We start from the raw sequence: 24,852 nt of genomic DNA, 5'->3' as shown, positions 1-24,852 counted from the left end.
CACATGCATACAGCCGAAGGCTCGTCTGCTCAGTTTCACACTCACCAAGGGGTCAATATCAAAAGTTTTAATATTATAGTTTAAAGGTTTGGGCTATTTTATATCTCTTTATAGACTATGGAACATGAAAACTGCCTTGTTTTAGGTCTCAGTTGACCAAAAATAGAACTTTTTAAGCTGGCCCATATGATCCGTATGAGCTGGTCTCTGGTTGTGTCCTAGACTGAAAAAGCTTCAGGAATGTCTTCCAGTGGCAGTAACATTCATTTTAGTTTTAGTTTAAAGATACAGCTATGCTAGTTTAGAAAGCTTGACAGTCGACAGCTAGTAGCCATGTGAGAGGGCTGTTACGTGTGGACCTTATGATGAAAAGTTAGGCTGTTACACTGCTAAGACATAGGCTTTGTGACATGGACAGTCAGTATTTGATTTTGGATTTCCTAAACATAATAAACACTATTTTTTTTTGTTTTTTAATTTCAATTAAAAGCTTGGAAAATAACCTTAGTTAAATTGTTTAATTTGAAGCAAATCTGTAAAATCTGTAGTTAGTTAGATCCAGAGGGTGATTAGCCTAGAGAAGCAGAGAGATACAGCTAATCTGGATGTTAAGTAATCTGCTATTGTACGGGAATAGTATACCTCACTACATACATGTACATTATGTGTTTTTATAAAACATTTGGCATCATTTTCCAAATTATTCCATTATATAAACCATTATTATTCATAACAAATATTTATACTAAATCATCACCAGCAATCAACTGAATTCCTGTCTGGCAGTGAGTTTTAAAGCTCGACTTTGTTGCCTCACAAACTACCATGATTTTGTTTTGGCTCCGCTCAGATGCCACAACTCCAAAGTGTTTGTAAAATCAAGTTGTATATTCCTTTCTCTTTGTTAGCTGATACTTTTTTGGATTTAAAAATAAAGAGCTAATAATTATATAAAAACAACCAGTTTATTACAGGTGTTCTAATCAATTGGAAAATAGTAAGGAGACAAAACAAAATGACAATGATACTTGACAAACAGAGTAATGGTGGGAAAAAAAGTTTAACAAATCAATGATTAATTGTTTAACCAACACATAACATTTTCTGAGTGGATGTATCACTTCCATTGCACTTCCATGAGCTCTGTAGATTAAATAAAGATGAATTCACTCGCTCTTTATGTTGAGGTCTTCAGTCCTCCAAGCTCCTTTGCCTCTCTGCCTGAGTTTCCTGGAAGCCTAAATGACTGCGGGCCCTGCTGCCTGATTCAGCGCATGGCCGCTTGCTGCTCACTGCAGACACCTGAGTGTCTCGACTATTAATAGATCAACTAACAACAGGATGGTTCCCACTTCAATCAGCTTTAGATGAGTTTTTGTCACCCTCCACCTCTACTAACTGGCCATTCAGCAGCCTTGTAACTGTCTCTGTCAAAGTATTTCCATCTCTCTGTGATCCTTTTAGTCTGTGTTACCAATTAGACACACTGTAATTTTAAATTTCATTTGGTTCCACACATAATATAAATGGATACACAGTCTCACTGATTTAGTCATCTCAAAATAAAAAACCTGCAAAATAATGTAGGCGAACTGGTGCCAGTGGTTTAAAACCTGGCTTCTACAGAGGGGAGAGGTGTCTTTTTTCTGACCTTTCAGGGTTCTACAGAATGAAATGAACCCCGAGGGAATGTCACAGGGGAGAAAAAAGGTGCCACACCTCACTAGCTGTAATTATCTACACTGACACAGCACCTGTCCCACAACCTTCCCTTCACACACTAAGTAGCAGGGATGTTTCCTGTTTTGCCTCATCAAATGGTACGTGTGATGCACTAAATTTGTTTCTTCTGGATCATCACACTACCCCAATAGAATCATTTAACATCAGCGCCACCAGCTATTCAATAGCATGCACATATGTTCGTCAGAGGACCGGGCTTCCCTCAGAGCGTCAGATGATGTATATCTTCCTCTGAACTGACTGTGCTCAGAGCGGGTGGGAAAGGGGGATGGGCAATAAAAGTGATAAAGTGGCCCCTTCTTGGTTCCGTTTGCTCTCATGTTTCCACATTTTTGGCTCCGTTTTCTGTTCTGCTCTAAATTTCCAGTGCATAGTTTGGGTTCATTCAGCCACAGCATGTTAGTGGTCTTCTGTAACAGCATCTCAGATGTCAATCAAGATTGCTCATTGTTTATCTTGCATTGAAGTTCTTTTTAAACCTCAGCCAAGCTGGGGAAAGTGGTACATTTCATCAGATTGCCAGCTCAGAGCTGACTTCAGGGTCACATGATTTTAAGTCTATCTATTAGTACTTGTGATTTTACACCTACAATATTTCATTTTTATTTTTGTCCTTTTGGGTTATCCCATGAGTTCAGGGTCGCCACAGCGGCGCAACACTCCCCAATTTCTACCGGGCTTGGGACCAGCACTGCACAGCTGGGGATGGGAATGGGCTGTTAGGGCTTCAGTGTCAGAGACACTTCAACATATAGCCGGGACCGGGGATCAAACGACTGAAACTGTGGTCTGTGGACGACTGCCTTACCCACTGAGCTACAGCTGCTTTAATTTCCTTAAATACTATTATTTTAAAAAATATAAAATACAGCAATTTGAGGCTTTGTTGACTACTTATTTAAGACATATAGTGCTTTGGTGTAATGCTACATTATTTATTACTATAAATGTTCAATATTCCTTGTACTAGTTACCGGGGAGACTGGTGGATCAGTGGTGGAGCATTGGGCCGGGATGCAGAAGGGTTCGAATCCCACCCCACCAGGTGTGACCTCGCCCAGCCAGCAAGGGCCCCCTTTGTGTCGGTCCCAAGCCCAGATAAAATGGGAGGATTGCTGCAGGAAGGGCATCTGGCGTAAAAACACTTGCCATATCAACGTGCGCATCACAGTCTGCTTTGGCGACCCCTGAACGGCCGAAAGCTGTTGATCCTCATACCCTTTACCACAACCTCATTTTAGAACATTTTCCCTCTGTCATTTTTCACCAAGGGCATTTCAAATTCTGCAGCTTGGGGCAGGAAAATCCCTTAAAACTTTGCTTAAGGGATAAGAGCCCAGAAAAGAATAAAACGTATGCTGACAAATGCAGATGTTATTTAGAACAAAGCACTGAGATACAATAGAGCCGTATGCTTTGCTGTTCCACACAGGAGAATAGCAGGCTGTGGGAGATGGGAGGCTCTGTCAGTGAGGACTGAGGCTGTCATATCAGCAACAAAATCTGATAGCATCTCAGACGTCAATGTCTCTCCTCTCATTTTCTCTGTGATGTTCTCCTTTCCTGTCCTCTCTTCTCCGCTCGCCCCCTCTTCACACTCATTTCCTCCCCTCTCTCCTATGCTAACCTTTCCTCTAACCTTGTTGTCTCTTTTCTGCATCAGTTCCTTTCTAGCTTATTTTCAATGGCAGGTTAATACTCTGTAGTAGTATTAACTCAAAAAATACCTTAAGTACAAAGAGTAAGAGTACTATTTATGTAGAAGGGCTCATTAGTCAGCAATTAATATCTTATAGCATTTTATTTATAGATGCAGTCATTTGTTTATCAATGTTATGCTGCAGCTGGTAACAAATATTATTTTAATGACCTTGTATGTTGCTTGACGTTTTTTCTTTTTTTCAAATAAAATATTTACATTTTAATTAGTTAGTAGCATGTAAATTTCACAATGGTTGTCAATAAAGTCTTAAAATTAACTGTAATTAGTTTTTTAAAATCAGAATCTGGAAGGTATTTTGAAAATATCAATTTAAGTGTAGTAAGTAAATGCATTCAGTTACTTTACACCACTGCTTGCTCCCACATGCCCTTTCCACTTGCTCCACCTGAACTACTATGATGTGACTATGATATGACCTACTATGCAATACTGCCTTTTTGAGCACAACTGTGATGGAATTGCTTTAAATTACTGTGGCTGTGGGTTCAAATCCCACCCCACCTGGTGTGGCCCCTCCCAGCCACCAATGCCAATCTTATGGCCCAGATAAAATGGGAGGCTGCAGCAGGAAGGGCATCCAGCGTAAAAACCCATGCCAAACCCGTGCCAAACCCATTGTGGCGACCCCTGAAGGGACCCGCCGTTGATCTTTTTTACAGTCTAATAACTTAAAGACACATGGAGCCCCACTGTTGCATAGGGTGATTGTTGACATGAAGCAGTTTTGTCTCAAACTTTTTGGTTTAGGCTCACAATTCACATAGGATGTGTTTTCAGCTAAAGGAACCAAATTTTTGACAACTAGCTGATTGACACAGTGGAGAATTTAGCATCTGAGGACACCAACATATATTTTTCAGCACTCAAAGGAGAAACAATATTACTTTAACTCTAACTGAATGCTAATGATGCTGTGTCTGTAATGGTAATGGTGTAAATACGTAATGGTGTGCTAACACAAATCATCATCACATCACAATAAATACATTTCTAGTGTGGAAGTTGAACTTGCTCTAGTGTTCTAAATTAAAGTGTCTAAAGTGTTCAAAAAATCTAAATAATGCTACTTTAAAAATATCTTAAATGTAGGTCTAGCTGCAGTTTGATAAATACAACAGGGTTTTGGCTGAAACATTTTTTTAAAAAGCAAGGGGAGAGGAGAGCACCAAACATGGCAACCACCCATACCCAAAACACATTGCTACTTTAATTAGCATGATGATGTGTTCAGGTGGCATGTATTCTGCTTTACAGAGTCAAAAGTCAGGCATCCACTCTCTCACTTTCTCACTCTCTCCCCCCCCTTGGGGAAAATGATGGGGGGATGGGAGACTCTGCAACACTTATGACAGAGTCTGCTGTTTGCATGGGGAGGCAAGTGAGCATGGGTGAGTGAACTAAGGGAACAAGAGAAAGGCAGAGAGAGAGAGAGTGAGAGAAAGAGAGAGAGAGAGAGAGAGAGTGAGTTAGTGAGTGAGTGTAAGTTTGTATATTGTTCAGTGGAATGATTCTATACATTGGCTCATTTAACAGCCATAGCTTCTCTCTTTCTCTTTCTTGGGTCAAATTTGGTTAATTGGCATGAGCACAGCTTGCACTAATACTACAACTGATTTTACAAAGTTGTGTTTGATTCTTTGGATTTGACTTGCTTCTGCTTTCTATTACTATTCTATTCTAAGAATTATTTCTCTGCTTTAAGTTCTTGTTTGCTGAAGTGACAACGGATTTTCTCTGGGTTGCCAGATTTTCTTTGTGTCCACATAGGTTGTTGCGACTCATTCTGTTTATGTTTTTTCTCGGTTCATGGTTACTTATCATGACCAGATAACATGTCACTTAAAATTATGTGGTTAGTGTTAACTAAAGGTAAAGTTTAGTTTGACACAACAGCAGAAATAGCAGAACATCTGTGTGTGTGTGTGTGTGTGTGTGTGTGTGTGTGTGTGTGTGTGTGTGTGTGTGTGTGTGTGTGTGGCACTTTATCGCTGTGACTCTGGGGCAGAGATCATATCCTCCAGGGAGACACGGCCTCTCTGTAGCTCTGACCCCAGCTGGTATACTGAGCTCTCTAGCACTCAGTAAATGACCCGGATGGAGGGATGAGGTGTGTGAGTGGGTATGTGTAATGATGGGTTAACTGGAAAATCAGTTTATTTGAAATTATGAGCATCAAAATAACAGTCTTAACCTCCAAATACTTTATTAGTCAAGTCACATTTATTATGAATTATCCAGATTACTATCTGTTGTAGTGTGCAGTTTAACAACGGAAACAATAGTGGTTTTACTTACTCACAGTAACTTAAAAGTACTTAAAAGTGTACATACAGTAGCAATAACAGGTTGCAGCCAACAAGGTCTGAGTACCTTCTGGACCAAGATCAAGATCTTAATTACTCATTAAGCAAAGTACTTCATATCCCTGTGAAACAGCTGTATCATTTTTTCAGTTTTCCAAAATTGAAGTGCAACACTAAAAGATGCCCTTTAATTTTATTGTATTAACAAGAAAATGTTTGATATTAAAACATCAACTAACTCGTTTAACAACTAAACTTTTCTGTAATTTACAAATTATAGACAGTCTGTTAGTTGACCACACACACACACACACACACACACAAACACACACAAACACCGATAGAGGAGCTTTGAGCTGTGACAGGAGAAGCCAGGAATTAAACCAACAATCCTGGGGTTGGTGGATGACTGTTCTACCTATTGCTCTGCCTTCTGCTCTGACTCCTGCTCTGACTCCTGAGCCACAGTTGCCCCTGCAACTACAACAATCTTAGATGTGTGTGTTTAAACGAAATGTGGCTCACTAATGTAAAACACCCAAAAGCCACTTGATACAAATTATATTGCCAGATACAGGAGGCATGGCAGGAACACAGGGCATTTTTCATCTTGTGCAATTAAAATGGGAGAGCAGCAGACACCTCAGAGCCCTTAAATAGCTGTATCTCTGTGGGAGTTCCTACTACAAGAAAGCCAACATAATTATCGCTGTCAAAGAAGGTCCCTGAACGAGCAAAACAGTCCCCAGATCCATGAGCTGAGCACTGTCAGAGGCAGGAGCAAGAACATAAAATATGGAACATAAAATATGGAATATAAAATATGTAGTCTTTAAGTAGACAGCAAAAATGTATATTGGTACAATTATCACCCAAAGGTCATAGTTCAAGCATCTTTCTCTTGTGAGACAGTGTACACACAGTTGACAGTTTATTAGGTGTACCAGGCTAAGAATAATGCATACTCCTGCAAAATATCTGCTGCTGTTGCACTGTATTGCAACACACAGAGGTGTGTTATTTAGACTAACCTTAGAAATACACTGGTGGACAAAATAACAAAAACACCGTTTTGTATAATGCAATACATTTTGAATCTACATTTTCCAAAACAACTATGCATTTGAAACATCTCTCTCTGAACATTATCACCTTTATGAGGGAGGATGTACGGCAATGACTGTTGTGTTAGACTGAATTTGTTTTAGCTTGGTGTACCTCACAAAATGACAGCTGAGTGTATATCCATTTGTGTTTATACTCAGATATCAGAACATCACTCTAACTCCTTACTGGCACTCCATCACTCCCCCATCCTATCCAACAAGCAGAAGCGGGATGTGACCCTGGAGGACTGGAGGAGTACAGAGAAAGGACAAGTGGAGCTGCAGGCCTTGTGTGGGTCACCCCCGTCACAGGCAGCTGATGCCTGCCTATAGGATATGCAGTGTCAGGGCGAATGGGGGTAGGGGTCCCATAACCATTATTACTGTATTGCTCGGGGCCTCACTGATGCATGGAAAACCAATCTAGCCGCTAGCTCTTGTAATGGAACAAAGGCATCTGGAGCCAAGCTTAATAGAAGTTCCAAATTTCTGTTTAGGAATGTTGACATTTTAAACTAAATGTTATTTCATGTCTGTAGCTTTGATGAGCTTTCTAGGAGAGATTTCTAAGAATGAGCGCCGCCTCTTGGACTCTAAGATATCGCCTTCTGACTTGTGCAGTGCATTTTTTAACATGCAGGCACACGCACGTACGCAGGCAAGCTAAGAAAGAGCAGGCTAAGAGAGAGTAACTAATTACATGCGAGTCAGCAGGACTGGATTTCCATCCATGCTTTCTGTAGCACCTCCAGTGAGATGACAGCAAGTTGGCAAGCCCTGCAGCTGGAGGCTCTCTTCCTCTCTTTTCTCCATCCCTCCATCCTCCAGGGATTCCCTCTGTTAGATTACACACTTGGATGTTCAAACCGCCACTTTCTCAAAAAGCCATCCTAGCCGCTGTGGGTTTGGACCATGGCTGCGACATCACAGAAGCATGGGCTATATAGGGTTGGATTTTGCAGTGTGGGTGTTTGTTTCCGGCACTGCTGGGAATGCTGTGAACCATCCAATGACAAGTTAATCCGCTGCAGTTGTACCTATGCCAGAGCTGAGCATATCAGGACTGCTGCTGGGTATGCGTGTGTGATTCACAGGTAAAGAAAGTGAGGATTTACTGTTCTGATGACTCATGATGAGTCACATACATATAGACTGAGACACATTAAAATTAAACCATTAAGAGTGTGCGCTATGAGAAACTGAAAGAAAACTTTTAGCTACAAGTGGATAAGGTCTGCTCTTCATGTAATTGCCACATCTTTTATTAGAAATAATGCAGTATGGCTCTGCTGGTGAGATGAAACCACCGGTATCCAAGAGGTGCAGGCCATTATCGTGCAAATGAGAATGCAAGCAATTCTTTCCACTGGTCTACTAATATCTCTTATGCTTTCAGGTTATGTGGCCTGCATTCAGTTACCCAACATTATGTTGACAGTCCATCAGTCAGTAAGTCAACCTCTTCTACTCATTGTTAGTCATGACAATGCTTTGACATCAGACTTAGAGTGACAACAACTGACAGTTATCTCAGAAAAAGAGAAATAGGAGAAATGCTAAGCTATTGGGGAGGAGAGGGGAAATGGTGAATGGGAAGGGAAGGCATTAAAGGCCTGGATGAATCACCCAGCACGCATCACAGCGGCTGAGGTAGCCGTGTCTTGGAGTACATGAGTCATGTTTATCGTGCAGCAGCACTAGGTAGGGATTGCACAGCTTTCTTCCCAATAGGAATGTTGCATTACTTCAACCATTTACCTGATAGTGGAAAACAAAAAGCTCCCAGTGACAGTGACATACATCCTTTGCACCAGGGTCACTGACACCTGCTGGAACCACCAATAAACCTTATCTCTATAACTCGTGCTAAAATGCATGCTGTCATCAAATGAAATGGTCACAATACAATATATCCTGTTTAGTGAGCGTGCAAGCATGTGCATCCTTTTCACTGAAGGAGGAAAACTGCAAGAAAGGCAACAATATGGAAACATTTAAGGCCGCCGCACGAAATCCCTCACTTTCCATTAGGCAGCTTTCAAAAAAGAAGGTCAAACCAATTTTGTAATTAACAGTACATCAGCGGAGCATGTTCTTACAACCGGGGGCGAGGTGACAGAGTGTAATATTCAACCATAAAGCAGAGTTATAGCCCGCGCTGCAAACGTTTAAGCGGTGACGGCGGGAACAGTCCGGTCCACCTTAAAAGCTCAACCCCTACAGTGGACAGCGCTACGGTGCTGAAACCTCTCCGAGCGACATCTGTACGTAAGAGTAGCGGGGGGAGGGGGTGAATTTAACGGTAAAAATCACACACACACTCCTCCGTCGGCACAGAGGACACCTTAAATGAGCTTTCCAGTGTCACATTGTGTAATGCGGGTGACGTTCGTGGCGAAAGGTGAAGTAGCTTGGCGTGCTGCTGACGTGAAAAATGGCGCCCGCTGCTGCTACACACAGAGCCCATTGGAGTAGTAGAGCTGTAGCCACACACACACACACACACACACACACACACACACACACACACACACACACAAGTCGCGGGAAAGAGCTTGTGGAGGAGAGTGTGTGCCGCATTAAAACACGAAGCCCAGTCATTCAAATGACTTTAACATGTCTTTTTTAAGGGGACGACACCGCACGTGAGGAGAAGCGTCACCTTGTCCCCACCGTCTAAAATAGCTGAGTGTTACAGCTGGAGCCTGGATGTCAGGAGGCACCATGACCCGCCACAGGACAGAGGGACAGTTACAGAAATTCACACTGCAGTGACAATCACAGCAACGACAACTATTTCCTTACTTTAACATCGACTGTTCCTTCGCTTCCTCCTTCCTCTGTCGGTCCATGACACCGAGGATGATCTTCCTCTCCTCCTCGGTGAGGTGGCTGAGGTCCGGCATCTCCGGCATGGCGCCGGCCGCTGAGGCGGCAGCAGCAGCGGCAGTTGCAGCGGCAGCGGCAGCAGCAGCAGCAGCAGCAGGGCCGGGGCCGCCCCGGGGCCCGTGTGGAGCAGACATCTTTTACACACAGCGGCTAAAAACGAGAAAAGCACCGTCAACCAGCAGCATTCTGGGCCATATTTGTTTGCAACATTTCATGCCGTCAAATTCAAACTGGCGCTCGGGTTTGCAGCGAGCATGGGCGCTACACACGGCATGACATCTTGGTTTGGACTATCATGCACATATTACACTGTGCTGCAGGAGTAAGCGTCTAAACATTAATTGCAGGCTTCATCCCCGGCCACTAAATGCTCATGATGGGGTTATCAAATGGGCTGCAGATCAATGAGCGCTGCCTGCAAACGGGGAATTCGCCTAGTCGAGCTGTTGCAGGTTGAAATTTACACATGAAAATATGGGAAATGAAAAACAGTCATCATTAGAAATGTCCTTAGAAGAAGCAGAAGTGTACAGGCTGTAAGCTAAAACCTTCGGGTAGTCCAAACACAAGCCATCGATCCCGGAGTGAGAAGTAGAAAAACAAAGATGATTTAGAAAAAAAAACAAAAAACTCTTGCCTTTTATTTTGCAGTCATGTTATATCCTGTCTACCCCATCGCTGCCATCCTTTAGAAACGCTTTACTCGCATGCTGGGATAAAAGATGCTCCGTCCGTCCTTGTTTGTGTTTTCCCTTTAAGCCTCCTCTGTCACTGTGGTGAGCTCGCTTTCCCCCAGGTTGGTGAAATCTTGGTGATTTCTTAAATGCACAAAAATGGATGCAATGAGAGTGAGAGAGCGAGAGAGAGTGAGGGAGAGCGTGGGGAAGAGGGGAGGGAAATAAAATCCAGATAGGACGAAGAGGCGGAGCGATGGGAACACGTACGAGAATAAAGCCCAAGCCGCGCTGGATGTTCATTGACAGCAGGCTGATAGCAGTTGCAAAAACACGGAGTGGAGGGGCTGTGTGCAGCTGGAGCAACGCTGGAAGAGCATCATGCATATTTCATAACCAGATCATGAGTACTGTGATGGTGGGGGTGAAGTGGGAAGATAAATACAGAATAGGCGTAGTGACAGTGACTGTTAAAGCAGGTGTGGCTCTGTCTCTGCTCAGTTGTTGTTGCTGTTCACTAACAGGTGATGGGAAAAACTAGCTTAGAAAACTAATAAAAACATAAACAAGCAGGAATAACCATGATCTGGATGACAGATTCCTTGCAGAAAGTTTAAAATCCCCAACAGCTGCGGCGAGCCACCTCACTGTGAAACCCTTTTCTAAGCACTGGCAAGACTTTTAGTACGTTTTAAGATAAACTTAAGACTTTACCAGCTGTTCTTGGAACGTGATGAGGGACCTGATGGACAGTCAACCCAAAAATAGATTAGGTAATTCAGAAACTCAATGCAAATGAATAACTCATGAACTCAGCGGAACATAGATGATTCCCATCCTGTGATCCTCAGGCTGCAGTGTTGATAGGATTTGAAGGATAACAATAAGAGGATAGAGCCTCTACCTTATTAAGGCTGCACGTAAATTAGCACCAAGATAGTGATCTCCCACAAGACGTCAAACAACAAGTGGGTAGGGTGAAGTTTTTGGAATCAGAATGTTGTTTTCAGAACAAAGAATGTTGTTTCAATCTTTTATTATAAATACATCAACATATACAGTGTCTGGCCCATTCATTTAGAGTGTGAGTAATGTTCTCTCTAAAAATGTTACTAACCACAAGGAACTGGGTTTTCAAAAAGTGAAAGGATGCATGGAAAAACAGAAAATCTTTAAATCCAGGATTTTTAATCCAGTACAACAGCTAAATTAAATGTAGATCATCAAATTAGGAAAAAAAAAAAAAAAAGTTGATTACCTGTAGTTAACTAGCAATTTCCCAATATCTTAAGGACTCTGTACACTTTAAAAGAAATATCACATTGTCTGATTTTTGTAAGTGGGTCTAGGTAGAGTAAGTTATTTTATTTTATTTTTTTTTTAAAAAAAGGCTCTTTTGTGGCACTTTCATGGAACGCCACAGGAGAGTGACTCATGAACAGACTGTCCTGGAAGTCTCAGACTCAGACACCTAGGAGACCAAGCATGGATACAACTACGAGGGAGTTATGCCAGCAGGCTTTCTGACCCACATTCAAGTTTGGCCATTTAGAACAAGCACATCTAATTGTACAAGCTCATTTTAAGCACACTCAGACCTTTATGCTAAGTCTGGTACTTTAAATAACCGAGTGTATCCTATTTCTTGAACTCCATACATGGGATAAATGAGTCTGATAAAACTAGAATAAATAATTCTTGCAACTATGCAGCACAAAGGTACCAACTGAATTTTTAAGCAGTGGACTGATCCAATCTGTTCTTAGTTTCTTATATTGTTGTGTTCATGATGCCTGCAGGTGTTGTCAAAAGTGGGATTAGTCACTCAAATACAGGACCAGGACGTTACATTAGAACCTGTGTAAATTTAAACAGTACATAACCGACAAAGCACAGATGGTCTTTGGCTTAGTGGCAGAAGATGAATTCTTTTTTTGTACTAATATGTAAACTTGTACTTGAAACACTTCCCACAATTAACAAGTTGCAGCACTCTTAATATAGACTGAGGGCAGTCTGAACATGTCCCATATGGTTCTTGATCATGGGCTCCACCTCATCTCTTGATGGCAGTCCCTGGGTCTTCCGTTCTGTTCTGTAGCTCTGTTTACTGCACCACCGTGACAACATGCTTCTTCTTCTCAGACACCACAGGAACAGTTCCTGGTTTGCTGTGTTTGCGGACATTCCTCTCCCTGGAAAACAAGAGAGAAAGAGCAGTATAAGTCAATCTGCTGGTAAAAGGCTGGAGGGAAGAGGAAGGAAAGCTCAGTAAACACAAAGGAGGAGGGAGGAACACACTGAATAGGGGACTTGTTGACCTAACAGGCATGTCACTGACGACACTGATGTACCCTGAATAAAATGTATAAAGCACGGATAGTAAATCATTCACAGTCCAAACACGTCTGACGCATCACACTACTGCCAGTAATTAAAAAAAAAGAGACGCACATTGAGCTGTGAATCACTAGACAACAGGACAAGCTGGAATAATCAATCCATCATACTGGCCCCACATGAGTATGTAAAGCCTACTAATATCGTGTCTCAGTGACAGTCCCATCTGTGAGATTTTCCATTAGGTTGTTGTGACTGCATAGGTCAGACCTATCCTGGCAGCACCCCAAGTCACCACCACCTCAATGTAGACACCGAGGGGTCTTTATGTCATTCCTATAGATACATTAGCAAGCTTAAACCTGATCCCCACAGCTAAATTAATGTTGACGAGAGAAAGAAAAAAATAAAAAATACATACTTCCTACTGCGAGCCTCTTTCATAATCCTGAGCTCCTTGGTCTGTTGGAAGATGCTCTTGGGTAGATGTCGGTGATGAGCGATGCGACGGATCTGCGGGTGATGCTGGAACTTCTCCTTCAGCTTTTGACTGTAGTTGGCAGCTTCCCTCTCTCTGGGGGCCAACTACATGAGATGAGAGCAGAGCATGATTACATAAAATTAATGAAAAATGATCTGATTAGGATTGAGAATCCAAGTAGGGTGAGCAATACAAACTGTACCATTACATTTCACATTATTTTTGCAGAAACAAACCACAATATAATTTTACAATAGCAACATTCAACAATTTTTGGGGGTCACAAGAGACGTGTAAACAAATAAGTGGTCAATTTTTGGTTTATTGTTTATCATACGCCTAAATCACTCCTTATGAACTGTTTGGCATTATGCCTCTTGGCTCAGCCTTTCACCACACTTGTGTTTTTTGTAGGCTCATGTGAGATGCTGAAAATGCAGCGCATATGCGTATTACACAGCTATGTTGTCAACATTGCGATAACAATACTAAAGACAGAATTGGAAATATTTGCTGCTTAAAATCAATGATGTCATGGCCTGCACCAGATGTGTAACCAAATGGACTTGTTGTTGAAGCTGTTGTCCTTAATGCACAAGAGAACTATACACCAACAGCATCTTGGGCTGCCTTGGTGAGAGAAGTGTTCAAGGGTTCATATCCGTAGAAATCTTGATTTTAGCAACAAGGATTTACAGTAGACAATTATAAATATGGATTCTGTTGAGGATGATTAGATTAACCAAATTATGTTACAAACGTAGCATGAATTCATCTCTGGTGGTACAGTATTTTTTGTTTTTTTTTTTGTTTAAGGGACCGGCCATTTAACATCATAATGTGTTGGCATTACAGCAAGCAGTAATTTCACCTCGACAACGTTCTCATTCAAAACTGAATCAATGTCTGTTAAAAAGTGAAGACACCAGCTGAACACATTCCTCCCTCTCCATCTCTCATAAAAACCATCAGCTACTCGCACTCATCTTGGCTGAGGCCTCCATCCTCTGAGGCTTTTATTCTAATTAAAAGCAATGATTTGTCTCAGATTCAATTTGTTGCAGATAAGCTGTTAGATGCTGATCCTGTTGGACTAAATAAATTCCCCTAAATACAGACCGAGTTAGCTTGCTAAACACTGTGCGTGTATAATCCAAACAAGATGCACATGAGAGAGCAGAGGACGAGAGTTGACACATTTAGTGAAATCTACAGAATCATTGGACTCGAAAATGTAGAAGATGTGTTGTATCTGTCATTATCGTATGATAGAAAGCTATTGAAGACAAATGAGTGCAACATAAGTACAAGTGTCAGAAAGCATGAAACTACTGGAATATTTCATTGCTTTAACTGAACAGTTAAATTCGCTAAATGTCTTCAATCAAAAAAAGTGCTAGTCATTACAGCAATTCAAAGCATCAGCTGTCTGCAGGTTGGGCATGGATGACATAAAAAAATGTTCCAGAATAACTTCTATCCAAAGAAGGGGTGATATAACTGCAATAAGATGGGCAATTCAGTCAAAAGAGGTGTCAGAGACACTGATCAACAACAATATTTAAAAACACCTGCCTAATATTGGGGTATGTAGGTCCCCTCATACTGCCAAAACACCTCTAATCAAGCTACTCACTCTTCAGAACTTCTGAAGGTGAATCTGTCACCAAGACCTCGGCAGCCTATCTTTAAGTCCCGTACATTGAAAGGTGGGGCCTCCAGGCATTATACTGCTACAGTCCATCCCTATACCATCTCGCCCCTAGATGAACAAGACACATGAAGCTGGTCGTCCGTGTGATGTTAAGAAAAATCTGACCCACCAGACCAGGTCTAGTTCTGAGAATCACTTGCCCATTATAGGTGCTTTCTACAGTGGGCAGGGTTAGGCATGGGTACAACATCTTGATGGCGATCAGTCAGAACTTTGCATAAGCAACTCCAAACACTTAAATTTACAATATGCTACACATTTAAAACGTTTTCCTTAAACAAAACCGGTTTATAGCATCTCTTATTTTGGAGTTGTGCCGTTCGAGCCTCCTTTCACACAGGCTCAAAAAAAACAGCACTGGCAGTGGTGCAAACTCCCCTCTGACAGATAGCAGAGAAGAGCAACAATATCAGCTTGTACTGTGTTTTTTTTAAGCATTCTTATTGTAACTTCATAAGGAAGACTACCTGAGGTGTTTTGTGGAGTGCAGGCAGTCGTGGAGTGTAGAGAACGAACCAAACCATGACTCCAGACAACCGAACCAGGTTGACTGAAAACTTCAGCGACAACCAAGACTAATGAATTTTAAACATCTTCTTCCACATCTTTCGTTTTTTTTGACCAAGGCCATTATGTGCTCCTTGTTTAGACCTTTCAATCACCTTCACATAGCTGACAATGGTCATGTAGTGTGCTGATTGAACAGTGTTCACAGGAAGATGCATGAGTGTGTTTGGTGCAGCTAAAACTAATCATCAAAGAAATATGGTAGATTAGTGAATATAGTAATTATGGGGCAAACACTTTTCCAAGGCCCAGTTGGTGTTTGATAACTTTATAGCTTGGATCTATGTCAGTCAATCACAATGATGGTTTTCCGATCATGATCAAATGAGTAGTGATGAGTCAATGTTTCCAGAACAAGGGAAATAATTTTTTTTACAAAATTCAAAATAAAGAGAAGTTCTTTAATTAAAGTGACTTTAGTTCTTGGCCTAACATACACAGGATCTAATTTACACAGGAGTCAGAAATGAGTGATGCGCAGCAGTTGATAGAGAAGTCCCCATCATTCCACTCTGATGCTTCAGACACAGACAAAGCCTTGATTCAGCATTTCAGCATTTCTTGATAATTAAAGACCCTTTGAGTACAACTTGACTGTTAATGCTTCATTATGTTCAGAGTGGCCCACTTTAAGTGATTGGCCGATTTAAACTGCTGATAGGAGCAGCCTGTGTCTGATCTCTTTAAGTGCAAAGCTTGCGAATAAATCTTCTCTTACACAGTGACAGTAAAACAAGTGCCAAAAGCGGGGCAATTTTCTACTCTGAAGTTGCATTAAGAGAATAAGCAAGAGTGAATCCGATTAGGATGAAAAATGGCTGTTGGAGATGGCACACAAGATGCCATTGATCTTTATTATTCAGCCATAACTGGGATGTGGGGCATTGGAACACTTCCCAGCATTTTACGGAAGCTTTATTTGACAGCTCAGCATAACATAACATTAAGGCCATAATTTCTGCTAACACAGCCTATACAACGTGAACACAATACACGTCACACTCACTAAGAAAGATATTAAAAGCTACGGGAGACACGTCTAGACAAGGGGACGGCATTTCTGCTCATTGTTTTGTTGATGATTTGTCGAACAACCACACAAGATTTGGAGTTTTTCTGGACTTTCACCTGTCACAAAGGCCACTGTGCCAATTGGAACATTGTACTTATTGAGAGTGATTCCACCCTAAGTCAGCATCCATCAGGGCATTTGGCAACAGGAGTACCATAGCTTCTGGCATACTCACCCACTCTTCATCTGCTGAAGTGAGCACAGAGCCATTCCTATGTAAAACGAATCTAGCAAACTCATAAACCATAAATCAGGTAATACACTGTACGTCAAACAGCAGAGGAAAATACAGCTATTCACAGGTTCCTGACATTGTGATGAGAAATTATCATGAATTGTCCAAGAGGTAGCAAGGTGATTTTAGTATAAAACCTTAGATGATATGGAGAAGACAACGTAGGACTCACCACTCCTAGTTTCTCTGCTGCGTTGGCTTTCCACAGTCGGATGTTCATTTCATCGGATCCACTCAGGATGTATTTGTTGTCTGAAGACCACTTTATACAGATGACATGTTGCATGCGTTTGGTGTGGTACACTTCCCTGAATATTAAAGGGGGAAAAAAGCAGGAAATCCTCAGGAAACTTAAGAATAATAACACTTACTGTCTTACGTACATAACGGCAAACAATACCAACAAGTCAGCTAAATTAAATGACAAAATATGATGCTTTTCAATGCTTTCAAGAAAAACACACACACAAACACCACTGCAATGGCTTAATGATCCCGACAACTCTATGGTAATAGTTATATTATTGTAGGTTATTAAATATCACTTATGTTACGTCATGAAGGTTACAAAACCTTTGTAGCCATGGTCACAGCGATATTACTCGACTTTGTTTAGGTCCCACATTGTGCTTGCTCATCCACCAACTTAGTAACTCCATAATAATGTTGCAATACTTCCTCCTCTGCACCCAACAGTCAAGATTCATAAACTAAACTGCAGAACATTTGCTGAAATAATTTATTCAGCCATTTTTCTTGAGGACAGTCTTGTCAAAACATCACATTGTCAAACAAGTTTATTCTGAGGGCTTAACCACTAACAAAAAACAGAAAGCTAACCTACAATGACTTGGCTCTTCTATTTATTATACTACTTTACTTTAGCCATTTATCTTATAACCATTTATGATATTATTCCATATAAAGCAAAATTCCACTGTTGTTAGAATTGAGCAATAACTAAAAGATTAATTATTTTATACCTTTCCAAATAGCTCTGGTTGTAAATACACTACAAGGGTAATACAAAACATTTGAACATATCTTATATGTTTGTGAAAACCGAAACCAGGAGGTGTAAAGGGTTCTAGCATATTTAAAATGATGTCCGGCATAATTTTCAAATAAAATATCCCAATGGATCTGCCCTCTGCTAACCCGTTATTACATGTTATACATTCTATTTTTCTTTGATTATGACTCGTGAGTTTTATTTAAAAAAAAAAAAAAAAAGTTAGTCTAGTATCACTGTGTTGGATAGCAAACAATTCCCACAGTGTATCCTGCAACCAAGGTCACTGACTTTTCAAAATCCAACATGACCATGTTTGCAAAACTGATGTATAATGTTCTGAACAATCCTCTTAGCTACTGTAACACTATTGGTTCTGGAGCTTTATAAATGTTTAATACTTCATGAACCATTACATAATACAGCAACCAAACAACAGCTAAGATTTCTATCATTGAGAAGGTCGGGCAAAACCATTACCTTACTATCCCAAAAGTAGCTTTGCCAGGTATAAGCTCAAACCATACCATCTTCTTAAAAAAGGAAACAAATTGCCGACTCTACTTTGCGTCATTCTAAAAACAGAACTCATAAATGACCACGGAACAGTATTATGTTTGCACTAAACCTATAAAACAATAACTAGGATTGTAATTTCTGACCTGCTGTGGCCTCTATCCTTGTGGAAGATACGGATGGTCTTGTCAAAACTGGCAGATACAAATTCCTTTCCAGTGGGAGAGTAGTCAACATCTAGCACTGCAGAGACATGGTCCATGTGCACTGTGACTGGCCTGTCCAGGTACCTCATATCATATGTGTAGAGGCTGAGGAGACAAATAGACAATGTCAGAAAGTAATAATATTCATAAGTTCCACTCAGTGTGTAAAAACACACTGAGTGGACTGCTTGTTATTGCTTATTACTACTTAGAGTCAGACATAATCTGAACTGAAGGTTCCTCCAAGTGATGTCATTTGGAGGAATTTTTCAACTAGAAGTAGAGAGATATTTTGATATATGAAAGTGAAAGGGAAGTTTAATAGCATTTATTTACTTGTACTACTCAGACTAGACCCCAAAAAGGCAAATTCAAAATAAGTATAGGTCTCATTTAAACCCACTTGTAGTCTTCATTTGCACATGTGAAGTAATAGGCCTCCATCGGGTTCCAACATAACGTGTTGCTTCTCATTGTCATGATAACCTGTATGTGAGAAGAAACCGATCACATTTCGTCATTTGAAAGGCAGAGGTGAAGCAAAGGTGTTTTCCCTAAGCAAATCAATGATGGAACTGACTTTTTTAAGTGGTGTTGATTCTCTCATGTCATACAGTACTATGCTTCTGTCAGATGCACAGCTCCCAAGAAGCTCCGTCTGTGGAAAGACAAACCGTGGTAAAAATATCAGCACGATGTCAGCTCAAAATAAGTACGACAATAATTACTTTAATTACTTTTTTGACATTTATAAGCTGTTGAATGTGACAGATACATGCTGCTTTACCTCTACAGGATTAAAGCGGACAGAGCTGAAGCTGTCTACACCCCATGTAAAAGAACGGATGGGGCTACTTCTTTGCTCATCCCAGATGTCCACCTGCTGGCCACATGTGGCAAACACACCATCCTTCTGGTGATGGTCCAGTCCTGTGAAGACGGTCTACAGGGGAAAAGGACATCATAATGTTATGCCTTACAGATGCATGCTGATGTAAACACCAGTGCCCTTAATAATAACACCACAAAAGATATCCATCATACCTTGCCCAGGATAGTGTTAAGTGGTTCCTCCTCTTCTCCATAACCTGGAGCTTCCATTTTCCATTGTTTAATTGTTTTGTCATCACCAACCTGTTCCAGGCAGCATGTTGAGTTTTGAAACAGAAGCTGTATTAGATGGCAGTAAACACAAACTCTGATAATTATTAGACTCTTGTCAGAAGTTACAGGTTGGCAGTCACCGTAAAGAAGGAAGTCCCACAGTAGCGGACGACCATTCCTCGGACAAAACCTTCATGTGCTTGGAGTGTGCGGACACATTCACGTTTGGTCAGATTCCAGACTTTCACCTAAGTGTCGAATAAAACTTAGTGTCAGTGTTAAGACTGTGCATATCAAAGTGTGCTTGTACAGAATCACGATACCAAAGGCCTAACAAGATGTCTTTATGCCTAAACTTCTATAGATGTATTTATACTAGCAGATTGTTACCTCCCCATCACAGGAGCCAGAGAGCAAAGTGGAGAGGCTCTTTGTATGCTTGGCCATGCAGTTCACCCCATCTCTGTGTCCATCCAGGGAGGCCAGGAATGGCTTGGCAAACACCCTCTCGAGCTTAGTGGCATTCAAAGCCCGGGTGTACTCTCTAGTCACCTCAAAGGGATGAAGTGTTGGGTCATAATTCCTAGGGACTAAAGAAAGACCACGACCACTTGTTCACCTGCTGTCACAACATTTCAATTGCACGCAATACAGTACAATGGTGTACACACGTTAACGTTTACTTCCGGAGAGAGTTTTGATTTTTTTTTTTTTATAATCTGTATTTTGCATATCAGTTAAAAAAAGTATAATGCATTTTATGCTTTTCTTCCAATGCGCTACACTCTAATATAGGAATAGTAAATATTTCATAGTTTGCAGTCTTATTGTTAAATGTAATTTTTTTTTTAATTTGCTGTTTAATTCTTTTATATCTCACGACCCACGGTATCTGCACATATGCTAGAATTAGTTTTTATTCAGAAGCTTTGAACGGGTGTTTATGTTGTATGTGATATTTAGAGATATTCATCCATTTGCTGTTTAATTATGTAAAGGTTCACGAAAACAAACGTTTCTCCAGAGATACTTATTTTGTAGTTAGATAATAATTAGTAAAGTGGCATCATTTAACAGACTGTGTTACAGCTGTTTATTGAGTTGCTAACAGCCTGTTGGCAAACTGTGCTTAACGTTAGCCTAGCCGAAACAGAAGTTTGCAACTTACCACGCTGGATATCCAGTTTGGTCTCACGGACATAGTCATCCGGATTCCTGGAGAGAACTTTAACTTTCATTTTAGTGCGAGAATGGGTAAGAACAAACACCTAAACATACACTTAGGTCAACTTAAGCAAGGAAAATGCTAGCAAGAACTGTGCCCATGTGTTTATGGAAGAGAGATGCATTGGGGCCGCGTTGCATTGTGGGACGTTCAGTCCTCCTGGTTGCGTCATGAAAAAAAAAACATTAGCAAAAATATAGACAGGAAGTAAAGACCTTCGGCTTCAAACGGTATTATGTATGAAGAAAGGGCTTTCAGGGTTAATTAAAATTATGACAAAGGATTTATTCAGAAAGCAAGTCCTTAAGAAATTAAAATAATATAATAATGGGGTTTAACACAGTTGAGGATGTGAAATGTGAAAAGGGAAAAAAATTATACGGCTTTGGAAAATAAAAAAGAACACTGTCAAGTTTTAAAGCTGATCATCATAATGGGTAACATAATAACGTTAGATTTAGACGAAATAAAGTTTAAATTGTGCCTAAAAGCCACTTTTGTAGTATCCTAACTTGGAATTGTTTAATGTGTAAACTGTTACTGTATGACTAATGTGTAGTTCGAATGAAAGGGTTTTATTTTGAAGGTTAGGACCGGAAGCCCTCCTTACAACCAAGGTAACATGACGTTAGGTAACCCAGGCAGCAAGGTCAGGCTGTGGAGCTGCGCTTGACACATCAGCTAACGTATTCAGAGCCGTGGGGCTGCGCCACATGTTGAAAAGGTTGTAGTAACAATGAGTAACGCTACAACTCAAGGTGTTAGTAGTGTTAGTATCGCATATTGACATTTTGCAGCAGTTGTAAAGTAAGTGTCTTATTCTGTGTGTGCGCTTTTAAACACAGCTAGCTGAGAGAAGCTAGCGAAGTTAATTAAGGTTAACGACTTGTGAACATGAGCTCCGCTCAAACTCCCAGACCCGTTGGAGACACCCGACTGTCCAGCAAATCGTTCTCTGCTGTGTCATTAGCCGGACATGTCCAGCAGGTCTTCAGCCACGTGAGGATTGAAAACCTGGTGGCGGGACTCAGTGGGGGAGTGGTGTCAACACTGGTACTTCACCCGCTGGACTTGGTCAAAATCCGGTTTGCAGGTGCAGCAGGAAATTATACTTGAAATTCTTAGGATTGTTAGTTGTAATCATTTCATTTATGGCACTGAATCTGTTTGCTTAATGCTAATGATACCATGCTCTTGTGACTCAGCCTTTGATTCTTTCAGAACGTTTTTCTTTGTGACTTTCGGGTCACACGACTTAAAGGTCTTTTTTGTCCTTTCAATGTAGTAAGTGATGGATTGGAATTGAGACCTAAGTACAGTGGCATATTACACTGTATGAAGAGTGTTTGGCAGCAGGATGGGGTCAGAGGACTTTATCAAGGAGTGACACCGAATGTTTGGGGTGCTGGAGCATCTTGGGGTCTCTACTTCTTCTTGTACGTAAGCTGTTAAACGTGTCTAGTAATCATTGACATCAAAGATATTCAAAAAGCTCTGTAACTATAACATGTCTTATTTCACACACCATCTTTTCTCATAGTTACAATGCAATCAAAGGTTACATGAAGGAAGGGCGTCAAACTGAACTGAGTGCTGCCGAACACCTGGTGTCTGCAGCTGAAGCAGGTTAATCCTATATGTATCCTGCACACTCACACAGTAAACACATTCTTTTCAACTACCGCTAGATATTACTACATGAAGCACAGAGTACCTCACCATAACTGTCATCATGTTATAACGTAAAGAGATACAGGGTTTCCAGCTTCACTTTGGTCCCTTCTTTAATTGCTTTGGGAATAACTAAACCAAGTAATATTGTGCACAGTGTTTTGATTTTAAGTGGAAGCAACACATTTCATTTACTGTTTCAGAGTTGTGTTGGTTTTGTGTTTTAATAAAGTCCCTAGTAAATTTTAACCTACCTATGTATGCTCACTCAGGCATCCTAACACTCACCCTAACCAACCCAATCTGGGTGACCAAGACTCGGCTAGTGCTGCAATACAATTCTGACCCAGCCAGTAGACACTACAAGGGGATGTTAGATGCTCTGGTCAAGATTTACCGCCATGAGGGCGTGCCTGGACTATACAAGGTTAGATCATCCGTGCATTTTTGGTTTTCTACATTATGCAAAAGTACACAAAAAGCTAATTTGAGCATGTGGCAACTAATGGAAATGTGTTGTTTTGTGGAGCATTACCAGAGGAGAAGTGTTAAAAACTATTATCAATATTATAATATTATTATAATTATCAGCACAAGCCTCTCTCCTGCTAGACTGTTGTAAAGGTTTTTTTTTTATTGGTTTACCAATAGAGGGCATTGCAACCCTGCACTGGCTGTAGTACCGTAGTTCATAGACCCTCTCAGTAAAGGTAATAATTTACAGTTTTTTAAAGCTGCACTTTAGCCTCTTAGAATTGTATTAAAGTGCATAATTGTGATAGCTATGTGCATTGTTTTTTGTTTTTTCTGTTAATGGTTAATTATACTGTGGGTCTCACTATAGACTTACTTAGTGAGTGAACACTTTTTCTAGGGTTACGTACCTGGTCTGTTTGGTACATCACACGGAGCGCTGCAATTCATGGCCTATGAAGAGCTCAAGAGAGAATACAACAAATACAAAAAAGTGCCTTCAGATGCAAAGCTGGTGAGTAATCCCACAAGCCACAGGTAGACTGAAAACATGTTCAATGAAAGCTTTTGTGTTTTTTAGTTCAATAAAACTGAACTCACATTAGGTAAGTTAATTGAAAAAGTGAGAGTTTTCCTACTCTGCTGTGCTCATCTCTTCCTCCTCCTATTCATCTGTCTGTGTAAACAGAATGCATTGGAATACATCACAATGGCAGCATTATCCAAAATATTTGCCGTGGCCACCACATACCCGTATCAGGTAGTGCGAGCTCGCCTACAAGACCAGCACAATACGTACAATGGAACGATGGATGTCATCAGACGAACATGGAGGTAGGACACTGACCTGCTTACAAAGGACCGAACATGCTGGCGTTGTCTCAGTTTCTAAATCTGACTGTCGTGCCCAGTTGGATTTATGATTGTTATTTTGCCACTTTCTCTGCAGGAACGAAGGTGCCTTTGGTTTCTACAAGGGAATCATCCCTAATGTGATACGTGTCACTCCGGCCTGCTGCATCACCTTTGTAGTTTATGAGAATATTTCTGACTTCCTCCTCAGACAAAATAAATAACGGCCAGATGCAGAAACTCTGGGCTCACGCTGACACTTAAGTGTTGCACCAAGACACAGAGACTGGAACTGAACTCCCTGTGCTCCCTGGCTGTAAATATGCTGATCATGAACTCTGACTTTAAGGAAGTTCACCCAAGCAGGGACACATCTTTTTTTTAAAAGACTGTCATTAAGTCTGTTTTGGGCTTATATCAAAGAACGTAGATAAAAGAAATATTTAATCAGCCATGAGCTATGTTTACATTCAAAGTTTTCTAGCAGCATAAAGTGATGCTGGCTAAAATATGAAAAGCTGTTGATCAACAGCACTGTATGTATAATTGATATTATTTAGTCTAAGTTATTTCTGTAAACATCTGTTGAAATGTCTTTATTACATAACAGATTTCTATCGAAATTCAACATTATTTTCTTACAAGTTCTAGCATTTTGTTAATAATTTCAAACAATGCTTACATACATTGTTTCGTGTTTGTTTTTTAAATACTTGAAAAGTTTTACTTTGGCTTTATTAAAGTAAATGCATTCGGTTCCAATGATTCCAAAAGACTTCAGTGATTGTGAGTAGTCATATCAAATTAAATTCTTAAAAAAAAGAGGACTTTATTAACAGTGATAATTAATACAAACAGGTCACATGATTACAGTATCACAATGATGTCTGTTAAGTTGTTACTGTATTCTAACAGCACTTGGGGCTACAGTACAAAGTTTATTTC

General features: G+C 40.6%; 3 protein-coding genes across 44 annotated transcripts in view; 1 reads left to right on the top strand and 2 right to left on the bottom strand.

Annotated features, from left to right (window-relative positions):
* rims2a (regulating synaptic membrane exocytosis 2a) overlaps positions 1-10,820 on the bottom strand; it is a 126,479-nt gene extending 115,659 nt beyond the window's left edge. For 9 of the 42 annotated variants that reach the window (XM_067509715.1, XM_067509722.1, XM_067509714.1 and 6 more), the window contains exon 1: positions 9,681-9,910. In XM_067509715.1, the coding sequence (XP_067365816.1) occupies positions 9,681-9,898 (218 nt within the window). In that variant the 5' untranslated portion in view covers positions 9,899-9,910. Of the gene's footprint in view, positions 1-9,680; positions 9,915-10,401 lie in introns of those variants that run through there. The other 33 variants (XM_067509684.1, XM_067509676.1, XM_067509681.1 and 30 more) reach the window with 10 other exon arrangements.
* Positions 10,821-11,457: 637 nt separating this feature from the next.
* On the bottom strand, positions 11,458-21,055 carry dcaf13 (ddb1 and cul4 associated factor 13). Its single transcript, XM_067509725.1, has 11 exons — positions 20,854-21,055; positions 20,076-20,275; positions 19,826-19,933; positions 19,626-19,715; positions 19,369-19,524; positions 19,162-19,239; positions 18,985-19,067; positions 18,522-18,686; positions 17,020-17,155; positions 13,200-13,363; positions 11,458-12,633 (listed from the first exon to the last, which is right to left on the bottom strand). Exons 1-11 carry the CDS (start codon positions 20,921-20,923, stop codon positions 12,546-12,548), a joined length of 1,338 nt encoding a protein of 445 aa, XP_067365826.1. The 5' UTR covers positions 20,924-21,055; the 3' UTR covers positions 11,458-12,545.
* A 480-nt stretch (positions 21,056-21,535) lies between these two features.
* On the top strand, positions 21,536-24,663 carry LOC137130438 (solute carrier family 25 member 32-like). The gene is made up of 7 exons (XM_067510599.1): positions 21,536-22,003; positions 22,196-22,346; positions 22,451-22,536; positions 22,854-23,008; positions 23,456-23,569; positions 23,744-23,889; positions 24,005-24,663. Exons 1-7 carry the CDS (start codon positions 21,805-21,807, stop codon positions 24,129-24,131), a joined length of 978 nt encoding a protein of 325 aa, XP_067366700.1. The 5' UTR covers positions 21,536-21,804; the 3' UTR covers positions 24,132-24,663.
* Positions 24,664-24,852: the final 189 nt, after the last annotated feature.

Source organism: Channa argus, chromosome 7 (genome assembly GCF_033026475.1).
Source record: "Channa argus isolate prfri chromosome 7, Channa argus male v1.0, whole genome shotgun sequence".
Classification (NCBI taxonomy): domain Eukaryota; kingdom Metazoa; phylum Chordata; class Actinopteri; order Anabantiformes; family Channidae; genus Channa; species Channa argus.
Note: the sequence above shows the minus strand (reverse complement) of the source record. Positions and strands in the feature narration are given on the sequence as shown.